The sequence below is a fragment of the Antechinus flavipes genome, chromosome 2, assembly GCF_016432865.1.
Source record: "Antechinus flavipes isolate AdamAnt ecotype Samford, QLD, Australia chromosome 2, AdamAnt_v2, whole genome shotgun sequence".
NCBI lineage: Eukaryota > Metazoa > Chordata > Mammalia > Dasyuromorphia > Dasyuridae > Antechinus > Antechinus flavipes.
In genome coordinates, this window is record NC_067399.1 from 606,898,901 (window position 1) to 606,910,909 (window position 12,009).

Consider the following 12,009-nt stretch of genomic DNA (forward strand, 5'->3'; position numbering starts at 1 on the left):
AAAGACGCACCGAACCTCTCTGACTCTGGGGATCCTCAAGTTTCCGTAGTCAAAAACAGACAGAGAACCTCAGGAAAAGACCGGGTGCTGCCGGAAGAGGACGTCGACGCACCCACGCGCACCTAAATGCCTCGTTTGCCAGCGGTCCGAGCTGACCTCCATGGGCGGGGCATCGCGGCGTCCCAAACGAGGCGGTGCTCCTGTCCCACCCCCCTCCTCCTCTCCTCTCATTGGTCGTCCGGCCACACGCTAACGAGGTCTCTCCGTTTCACCGGGAGGTGTGTGGGGCGAGGGTCCTCTACGTGACGTCACGTCCGGGTTGTCTTTGCGTATCCCTTGATTCAACGCGGCGCACCAGCCGCCATCATTTGAATTTGAAAACACTGAGCGCCCTTCTGGCCGGGCCTTCCTGATCCCGGGGAAGGGAGGCCGCGGGGAGCAAAACAGGAGCGTGACTTCGGATTCCACGGGAAAGGAAGCTAGATCAAGGTAGGTGGATGACTCCGCGGAGAACCGCCGAGAGTGGCGAGGAAAGTGTCGAGTTCGATGAGTGAATGAACAAATGAAGCATTTATCAAGCGCTTGCTGCGTGCCTTGCGGTGTGCAGCGACTAGTTAAGTGTTCTAGTGGATAAATGAACGGAGCATTATGCTGAGGACGGTGCGATAGACGGCCTGAGGGCGGCGTTGCTTTCCTTAGGGGCGTACAGGCTCTGTCCGGGGGGACAGATGGGGAAGAGCCCGCGTGAAGCGAGGCGGGGCTCTGCTGAGAAAGAGGGTGGGGGACGCGTTGCGGGGCGGGGCGAGGGTCTCTATATTTGGCAGCTGGAGAAGGGGTTCAGCTTCCTGGGCCAGCACTCCTCTGCGACCCATTATTTTCCTCTTCTACGAGACCGATCAATCCTATAACCAGCATTCATGAAGTTCCTTTCAAAGATTGACCTCCTGGGGTTGATTGTAGATTACCTGCACTCGTTGCTGGTTGCACCTTCTTCTCACGTTCTGCTTTCTCCCGGACAATGTGAACTCCTTGAAACCCTTAATCAATACTTATTGATACACTGTCGGAACCACTCCTACTGGAATGTGCCGGGCTGCTCTAAGCGCTCCATGAATAGGAAATGATACCTTGAGACAGGAAGACTCAGAGTTGGAAACTAGCCTCAGATACTAATTTGCTGTAATATGACTCTGGGCAAGGCACAACTTCTTGTCATCTTAGTTTTCTCGTCTGGAAAATGAGGATTATGATTGCACATACCTGCCAGGGTTGTTGTGAGGACAAAATGGCATATTATATGTGAAGCATTTGTCAAATGCATAAATGCTATGTCCTTCCTTCCATCCTTTCTTTCCCCTCCCTCCCCGCCCCAATTCCTTAGTTCAGTGAATAACTGTTGAAGATAGATAATTCTGTGAATTTTATTTTTCTTCCAGTCATAGTTGGCCCACATTCATGCTTTAATAGTTTCAATCCTTCAAGATTCTATGATTTTCATTTTGTGAGCAGTATTTCCACTGAGCAAATCCTCTATCTTGGCAGAGGGCCTTCAAAAGTGTTAACACAAGGGAGATAGTGTTGGTGCTACCATGTTAAATTTAACAAAAGAAAAAAAAATAGAAAATTAACAGTTTTGAATACAGTCCTATTTTATTCTTTATGTATTTCAGGGATTCTTTTTTTTTTTTTTTTTAAGTAGCATTTTTCCAAATACATGCAAAGATAGTTTTCAATATTTATCTTTGCAAAAGCTTGTTTTTCAAAATTTTCCTCCTTTCCAAAAGAGCAAGCAATCTGATATAGATTAAATATGTGTAATTCTTTAAACAGATTTCCATATTTGTCATGCTGCTCAAGAAAAATCAGATCAAAAGAAAAAAAAAAAGATGAGGGGGGGGGGAAGATGAAAATACTATGATTTGATTCATATTCAGTCTCCATAGTTCTTTCTCTGGATGTGATAGCACTCTCCGTCACAAGTTTATTGGAATTGCATTGAGTCATTTGTTGAAAAAATGGCAGGGATTCTTACTTAAAGTTTTTGTGTGATAGACACTTCTGGAAATTTGGTGAAAGTTTATAGTCACAGAATAATGTTTTACAATGCATAAAGTATAATACATAGGATTATAAAGGAAACCAACTATATGAAACACTCTTAAAAATATTTTTTAAAAATTCAAAGCTCCTAAGTTGAGAACTGGTGGTACAGAGAAATATAGTCATGTTTGTTGATATTTTATTAAGTTAAAAAAAATTTTTTTAAGTCTTACTGTGGTAACATTATTTTTGTAGACCAACCTAGTAAAAATAAAACTTTCCAAACTTAGCTAAGCTGCTTCTTGGAAAACAGATTAATGCAATCTTAACATATTCTTGAAGCTCTTCCAGTTTCCTGGAAGTAAGTAAAGTAAGTAAAACTTACTTGCCTTTAATCACTACCACACTTTGAGGAAGCATGAGAGTTGATGAAACACAATTCAACTTACTGTAAAACATCCTATTTTGGAAGTTCATTTAAACAGTAAGTTTCAAGAAAAATCCTTAGTTATAAGAAACTCCTGAAAGGTTAAAAAATATTTATGAAGGTTATATTAATGATATTATGGATGAAATACAAAAATTAACTTATTCTTTGAAAATGTAGACATAAGAAAATAAAGCTTTTCCCTAAAATGACAACTACTTCCAATTAGAAATACAGTAGATTCAGCTTCAGAGCTGGTCTTTGGTTATTTCACTTAGCAAAGTTAGTTGAAACAGTTTATACCTGTGGGCTTTTCTGCTTATTAACTTGGTATGATCTGTTCAATAGTAGACTCTCAAAGCAGCAGGATAAATTGAATTTTCTGTAAACTCCCTCATGTCTTCCCTTTTGATAAGTTATTGAAGTATTAAAACCAGTTCGAAGTAAGTCTCCTAAAATGAACTTATTATATGTCAAGTTCTTTATATATAAAAGCAGAAAGTTGTGTGTATAGTCATTTTAATTGGATAAGAATACATATATCGGGGAGTCATGGCCAGGGATGAATATCTGGAGTTGAAAAGTTGTAAGATGATGATCCAAGTACTAGCCATCCCTTTTCTAGCTGAGTCTGGCATATGATTTGCTGGAGAGGGACTGCTCTTTGAGGTGAAGCAGCTTGACAGGTTTCAGGCCTGGGGGACAAAGGTGTCTTATTTCATAGATTCATCATTGGCTAATATAAAATTTTTTTTCAGATTAGTAAAGCTTAACTATTAAACCAAAATATTTATTTTTACTCTTTTCTATGGGAAATAAGATTATTAGTATTCTATGTGAAATGTTCTTTGGATGGTAGATAAGGATGAATGGATATTGACTCCAGGAGTTACCTTGAATTTTTTTCTTGAAAAAATACCCATTACTTGTATTAGTTTTCTCTTTGAATTCTTATTGAAGGTGTGCTGCTGCCCAACTAACCAATCAATAAGCAAGTATTTATTTAGTGTCTTTGTGCCACACACTGGGTAAACCAGGGGATATACAAAGAAGAGACAAAAGGATCTCTTCCTATTCAGAAGGAGGAGGAAGAGGAGGAGGAGAAAGTATAGTATAGTGCAATGAGGACTGATTTTGGAGGGCAAGGCTCAGTCCTTAACCTTCATGTTATAGATGACCAAATTCAGGCTCAGATAGCTGAAGGGACCTGCAGAGATCACCAAGGGAGTAAGAAGCAGAGTCAATATATTTTTTTTTTCTTTCTTTCTTTTCTTTCTTTTTTTTTTTTTTTTTATTATAACTTTTTATTGACAGAATCCATGCCTGGGTAATTTTTTTTACATTATCCCTTGCACTCACTTCTGTTCCAACTTTTCCCCTCCTTCCCTTCACCCCCTCCCCCAGATGGCAAGCAGTCCTATACATGTTGAATATGTTACCGTATATCCTAGATATAATATATGTGTGCAGAACTGAAGTTCTCTTGTTGCCCAGGAAGAATTGGATTCAGAAGGTAAAAAATTACCCTGAGAAGAAAAACAGAAATGCAAGCAGTTTATATTCATTTCCCAGTGTTTTTGCTTTGAGTGTAGCTGCTTCTTTCCATCCTCGATCAGTTGAAACTGAGTTAGCTCTCTTTGTTGAAGAGATCCGCTTCCATCAGAATACATCCTCAAACAGTATCGTTGAGGTATATAATGATCTCCTGGTTCTGCTTAGCATCAGTTCATGTAAGTCTCGCCAGTCCTCTCTGTATTCATCCTGCTAGTCATTTCTTACAGAACAATAATATTCCATAACATTCATATACCAAAATTTACCCAGCTATTCTCCAATTGATGGGCATCCATTCATTTTCAGTTTCTAATCACTACAAACAGGGCTGCCACAAACATTTTGGCACATACAGGTCCCTTTCCCTTCTTTAGTATCTCTTTGGGGTATAAACCCAGTAGAAACACTGCTGGATCAAAGGGTATGCACAGTTTGATAACTTTTTGAGCATAGTTCCAAATTCAGAGCCAATATTTTTGACACTGTAGGCCTTTTCCATTGCATTGTGTTGTCTCCTCCAAATCACAGGATCCCATCTCTTCAACTATGTTGCTATGAGTATAGTAACGTGATTTTTTTTCCCCTTTGTTAGATTGGTAATTAAATGAAAGGCTGAGGCAATCTAATTTTTTTTTAACATCTGGAAAATTACTTACCACCCTTTTCAGTATTCTTTGAATGTCAGCATTTAAAACATTGTTATTGATCACAATGTGTTAGCATCATTCTTGTACTTATGTCTCAGTTTTACTAAAATTATTAATTGAATGTGATGTAGTATCTCATTATTTTCAAAATTTTGTGGTGGTAGATTTTGGGGAGGAGCTTTTCTATAACAAGTTATGTTGGTACACAGGAAGATTTTAAAAATGTGGCCATACTTTAACTTTAACCCTCAAATATTACTGCTATTTTCAAGCAGTGCCAGAAATTTGCCATATAAGGATAAGACTTTGATTTTGGGATATTTCATTGCATTGCATTGAAACAGAAACTAATTAGAAATTTTTTTAAAGTTATATCTTGGGTAGTTACATTTCTTTACCAGGAAAGGGAGTTAAATTTCTTTTTAATAGAATCCTGCAGTATCTGTACCTTCTGTTTTATTTGTCATATAAGTTTCCTGGGCAAAGAAATTTTTTGGGAGAGGCCACTCTTGATTGTATTTTGTTTAATTTCTTATTGTAAAATTTAAATCATTTTATTTTACTTTGATCTCTGAATTTTCTTCCTCCTCTTTGAGAAAGCAAGGGAAAAACAAACAAACAAACCTGTTACAAATGTGTACTTAAGCAAAACAAATTCAAAGTATTACACATTACCTGTACAGGAAATTAATTATTTAATGATCAGCCTTCAGATGTATGTACTCATGTTTTGAATATGTTGACCTATGGATGAAACACAGTTTGTTATTGGGCCTGTGGTGAAAACCTCTTGAGATTGACTTATGAGAATTTTTAGTAATTAACACACAATCTTTAGGAATCCAGGGTTATCTCCATGCTGTGATGAGGAGTGAAAGAAAACTGGGGTGAGGGATGGGAGGAGACAATAGTTTTAAACCAAACAAACTCCAGTTTTGGAGAGTGAATCATGAAAGGAGAATTAAAGGGAAAGAAATAGAGAATAAATATCTATGGCTAAGGATCTAGATAACATAAATAGAATAAGAGTGGTGGAAAAGAAACAGATACCTTGTAAGTGTTGAGCTCCCTTTCATACTACAATTTTCTTTGTAAAGAGGAAGATGGAAGATAAGGAAGAAAAAGTAAAATATAAGAAAATGGAGATAAATACACAGTTAATCATAATTGAATATGAATGGGATGGATCAATGTATAAAATAGAAGACAGCAGAATCCAACAATGAGTTATGTAAAAGAAACATTTAAAATAAGGGGCAGAAATAATATTGTGCTTTTAGTGAACTCAAAAAAATAGAGTAGGATAAACAAGGATAGACATATAAACAATATTAATAACAATATAATATAATTAATATTGATAATATAAACATACCTCTTTCATTCATGAAACAAATTCAACAAAAAGATAAACAAGAAGAAAGTTAACGGGCACAGTAAAATTTTGGAAGGGTTAAGTATAATAGATCTTGGTTATTTATTATTGCCCAGGAATAGGAAGGAAGATGCATATTTCTCAATTGTATATGATACTTTTATAAAAATTGATTATGTATTTAAATATAAAAAACAGATGCGTAAAAGCAGAAATATTAGATAACATCCTTTACTAACAAGTATACCCTAAATAGTCAACAAAAGGCCTTTTGAAGAAAGGATTAAAACTTAATCAGAAATGTAACTATCTAGTCCTAAAGAACTGAGGTAGCTAAAAAATAAGGTAGCTAGGTGGTATGGTGAATAACACTGGGCTTGGACGGACTTGGACCAGAAAGACCATGGTCCAAATCCACTCTCAGAAAGTTCTTACTATCTGTGTGATCCTGGGCAAGCTCCTTCCTACATAAAACTGAAAAAGGAAATGGAAAACCACTCTAATATTCATGCCAAGAAAACCCCATGGACAGGTGGTCCATGGCGTCATGAAGAGTCAGACATGACTTACTGACTGAACAACAATAAAGAAGTGAGTCAAAGAACAAATAATAGAAACAGCTAATTTCTCCAAAGAAAATGATAACAATAGGATGAAAAGCCAGAACTCTTGAAATGGAGCCAAAGCAGTCCCTAACGTTAAAATATATATTGCTGAAGACTGTCATCAACAAAAGACTGTAAATAGATTGTTGAATTGTATTTGTAGCTAAAAAAACAAAACTAGAAAAATAACACATTAAAAAATTATAAACACAAAAAGAATTATTGTAGAATTTAGAAAAAGAATGAACATACACACTGACCACAACTGATAAAATCAAATTAGCTAATCTGATTACCAGAAATTATTTTGCCCAATTAGATGCCCCCAAGTGGATAATTAGGTAAAATTTATCAATACTTAAAAATTTAAAACACTAGAGTAACAAAATAAAAAATAGAGAATTTTTCAAAATTAAATTGAATAAGTCATAGGTGAATTTATGAAAAAATTCATAAGATCTTCAGATAGTTTTACAAATGAATTCTGTCAAACATCGCAAGAACAATTAATTCTATTATTTTATAGCTATTTATAATTTAGTAAGAGATCTTACTTGCTTTAGCATTAATAGTACTACTTCATCAGAGTGATGGTAAAGAACATCTGTGATCTACTCCAAATTTTTACAAGGAAAGCCTCTAGTATTGTGCCATTATTTTATGTTGATGGCCTTCAACTTGTTGTTTACATTAAAGATCCATTTATTTGTGTTTTTTTTTCTTTTGTTAATTAAAAAGACTGTTGCATTTTGTCAAGTTCTTTTAATATATATTGTTAGTAAAGGATGTTATCTAAAAAAAAACAGAAATAAATGGATCTTTAATGTAAACAACAAGTTGAAGGCCATCAACATAAAATAATGGCACAATACTAGAGGCTTTCCTTGTAAAAATTTGGAGTAGATCACAGATGTTCTTTACCATCACTCTGATGAAGTAGTACTATTAATGCTAAAGCAAGAAAAAGAAATGGAAGGAATATGCACATGCAAGGAAGAACAAAAATTGCCCTTTGTAAATGATATGATGGTCTGTTTTGAGAACCTCAGTCTTCTAAAATAGTAATTGGAAGAATTTTAGTAACTTCAAAAAAATAGCAGGTTATAAAATAAATCCACCTAAATCATCAACTTTTTGTTATGCTGTTAAAAATAAAAACCAGACAAAAGAGTTAGGAAAAGGAAGTTCCCTTCAAAATAATTATGAAATATATCAGATATCAGAGAGTCTCTCTGCTAAGTCACATACACAGAAGCTGTATGAATACAAGTACTAAAGAAATTTACAGAAATATGGATTTAAAGGATTGGAGAAATATTAATTACTTATGATTAGACTCATACCAATATAATATTGCTATACTCCCTAAAATAATTTACATCTTCAGTACATGTGAATGGAAATACTAAAAGATTATAGAGCTGAAAAATTACAGAATTCATCTGAAGGAACAAAAGATCAAGGATCTCAAAGAAAATAATATAAAGGTGTGGGATGGGGAGGATCTAGCAGTACTTAATCACAAATTACATTGTGGAGCAACAATTACCAAACTTTTGTAGCTGGGTAATAAATAGGAAAAAAATCTATTGGTTGAATAGAATAGCTATATAACATTGAGGAGCAAACAAACATTAGCATGGTGTTCAGTAGAATCAGAGATTCCAAATCCCTAGAATAAATGCTCACAAAAATCTGTTCAACAAAACCTGTTGTGAAAACTAGGAAGACGCCTGGAAGAAGTTTCAATCACAGATGCTAGCTGCTGTGCCATTTTTTTTCTGATATTTCATTCCTTCACTGCATTTTCTTTCCCACTTATTTCTCCCTCTCTCATTAAATTATTTTGTATTTGCTTATATGTATACCCAGTAGGCTTATATACTCCTTGAGGACAGAGGATGTTTGGTTTTTTCTTTATTTCTCTAGCATTAAGGATCATATTTTACACATAGCAGTGATTAATAAATGCTTATTTGGTTTATGTTGGTTCCAGTAGATCTTCCTGATTTGAATTCTTGGAGCTGTCGTTGACTTCCTTTTCCTCATCTTTTACATCTTAAGTCCTGATATGCACACTGCTCCTATGCTGATTTTGACCCTTATCTGCTCATACCTGAACTATTGTAGTACAACTCCTAATCTATCTTCCTTTTTTTCCTTCCTTTTTCAATCCATCTTCATGTAGATGCCAAAATCATTTTCCTCTGTCACAGATCAGGTCATGTCATTCATATGCTTCAAAAACCCTTACTGGCTCCCTATTGCTCACAGGATAAAAATGCAAACCCTGAAGACCTTTTATAACTTGATTTTACATTGTTCCTCTTCTTCAAATCTCCAATGCAACTAAACTGAAGTAATATTAAAAATTTTTTGAACCTAACATGTTATTATCATCTGCTTTTTTTTTTTTTTTTGTGGTTCCCTTCTTTGCTTCCTCTTAGAATGTTTCTGAAAGAAAAGAAAAAAGTTTCTTTTTATAAACTTTTCTGTAGAATTCAGCTTAGGTGTATATCTTCCATAAAGTCTGAAATCTGCCTTGAAACTTCTTTTCTCAGCCCTTACTTTTAGCTATTCTTGTCTTTCCTGAAATTTTCCTAGAGCACCTTGTCTGAATCTTAACTTTCAATTTGTGCACATCTTGTCAATTCTAGAAAAATGAAGTTTAAGGACAGAGAACTAGTTATCTTCTTAATGCCTAATGTGTCTGTCATAGTATCTTGCATGTAGGAGATAATGTCAATATGCTGAATTTGTTTTTTTTCCCTTCTTTTTTTTGATAGGGAACGAATGGAGAGAAGTGTGTGGGAGAATGTGATTTTCAAATATGGGTTAAGTAACTCAAAACTTTATTTGTTCTAATGCAATTGGGTTTATTCTTGCAGAATGGAATCTATTTTAGATGGAGCTGCAGTACAGAGACCTTCCTATCTTGTTAGTGCTGAACCAGTTGAAAGGCCTACAGGAATAGATGTTGATGATATTAAGCTTGATCTGTCCCACGAATTTTCCTTGGTTGCTTCTAGCTCTGAGGTGAGTCTGGTAGAAATGTCAGGATGCTGATTAATATGCTGATTAATATGCTGATTGAGGGAAAATTTTATTTAATAATATATAAGCCACTTGTAGATACAAGGTAGCTTTGCTTTAACTAGAGAGCTGGTTACAAAATAACTATTTATATTTATACATAATTGGATAACATTAAGGAGGTCCTCTCATTCAAGTTTATTTTAAATTTGTTTCTCAAACATTCTCAACTTGGAGGAATTTGAAGAGAGACTTTAAAGCTGTGTAGTATTTGAAAATAGTTTTTTTGGTCATATATACAGTTCATTTCTGCTTCCTGGGCTATCTATGATTTTTAATAGGATTTCCAATGTTTTTTGTTAAAAAAATACAACAAAACAAAAACTTTTTATTTCTGATGGAAGAATTTACTGCTGACAATACAGTCCCTTAGCTGAGGAGGTCACAATAATTCCTTCTTTCGATTCCATTCCTTCAGATTCCAATCAAATGAAGAGGGAGCCTATGGTATCAGTTAGGAAATATGTGGCTGATCCTGAGATGGTGATTTTGGGATTCCTTATTTTATATCCATTATCTTCTTAAGGGGAACAGGATCTCTAGACAATGGTGGACTAGTGATAACATTTCTTCTTTAAGTCCATTTGCAGGCCTGATTTGTTTCTCTAGTGAGAAAATAATAGAGATATAATACAAGAGCCTTTGGAGTTCTAAAATCAAAAGGCTTGAGACTTGTTGGTAAATCATGCTTTAACTTCTCAGAAAGTAAGGTAACAAAGTATATGAAACTGCATACTCTTTGCCTGTTATGGTAATGCCAAACCTGGATGTATACATCTTTTCTTACCTGGACTCAGTAAATATTTGGATATCATCACTCCAGTTTGGGAAGTTTCCCCTGATTATTTATGGTGGGACATGATGGATTTCTAGAAGGCCAGTACTAAATATCTTTTAATTTCTCTATTCAGGTTTTTAGCTTATTTATTAATGAGCTTGTTGCCAAGTTAGCAATAGATGAGGAGCAAAGGATGAGAACAGTTCAAAACTAGCAGAGGCAAGACAAATAGGCAAACCATGTCTTACTCTTCATTTCTTATCTTTTGTAGCCATAGCCTTTTCTGTATATTTTGCTAACTTTACATAAAATTTAAATTTATTTACTGCATAAGATATCTTGTTTATGTAATTGTACCAATATTATGTATTACAATTTTTGATTTTATTGGTGTGGATACTTTTTTCAGCAAGGCAGATTGAATATCTTGTGTGGATTAACATGTGTTTAAAAGGGTTGCTATGTATGTATAATCTAAAATTAATTGCTTATCATTTCAAGGAGAAGGGAGGGTTGGAAGGAAAAGAGGGATACAATTTGGAAATCAAAACTTTAGGAAAAAACAAATGTTAATAAATGGTTTTAACATGTGCTTGGACGGGGGAAAAAGAGTTGCAATGTCTCCAAATCCCCCAAATCTGTGGCCAGCTAACTGAATGATATATTCTTCTCTGAACTTAGCTAGGCAGGTTCACTGCTGATAGATATAGGTCCATTGCCATTGCAATCCTGAATCTTTTCTACTAGTAGGATCTGCCAGAATAACATATTTCCCTGACAATAACCTGTAGGGTTTTAAGATCATGTGTATGTTGTAATGAGGCACAGCTATAAAACTTTCATGGAGGGAAAAGATAAGATAAAAATTATCCAAGGAAGTCGTTAATTAGAATGCTATGGACAATCACTGTATCAAGATGCAGGGGTAAATATTTGCAGATTTTTTTTTTTTCTTTTTAATGCTCAGAGTACAGGCTCCTCTGTACAAGAAGTCTAGAGTACTCAAAGTCTCAGCTTCCACAACCCTTTGGAAAATATGAATGCATGAGCAACATTAAAAAAAAAAAGAAATTTTACAGAAAGCACAAGGGGAAGGTAAGGGAATATATGTTTGGAAAGAAGTGACATAATGGGGAAGCTGGTCAAAGCAGGTGCTGTGGCCTTTTTTTCATTCTTGATTTTGTAAGTATGATCTCTGAGTTTCCAGGAACGATGTCTGGAAATGTAAATTAGAGACTAGGCAGTGTCCTTTTAATGGTAGCAAGAAGCCCGAACCAGAAATTCATTTGTCACAGTTTTAGATTTATTCTCTTGTACCAGTAATCAAAGTGCTTTTTTTCTTTGCTGTTTCTCTCCTTTGTGGCCTCAGGTTATGTAAATGCTCTAGGAAGTTCTTTGCAAAGGCTTAAATGTATTTTTTAGTCTAATATTAACAAGTATTTCTCAAATATCTATTATAGTAGTGGGGTAATACAGATAGATGGTTTCTA

The 12,009-nt window shown here is 35.1% G+C and overlaps 1 protein-coding gene across 1 annotated transcript in view; it reads left to right on the plus strand.

The window, feature by feature from the left end:
• The first annotated feature begins 383 nt into the window (after positions 1 to 383).
• The window catches only part of KIF20B (kinesin family member 20B), a 100,070-nt gene continuing 88,444 nt past the window's right edge, over positions 384 to 12,009 (plus strand). Inside the window, exons 1-2 of the mRNA XM_051981620.1 lie at positions 384 to 489; positions 9,537 to 9,684. Coding sequence (XP_051837580.1) covers positions 9,538 to 9,684 — 147 coding nt within the window. The 5' untranslated portion in view covers positions 384 to 489; position 9,537. The remainder of the gene's footprint in view (positions 490 to 9,536; positions 9,685 to 12,009) is intronic.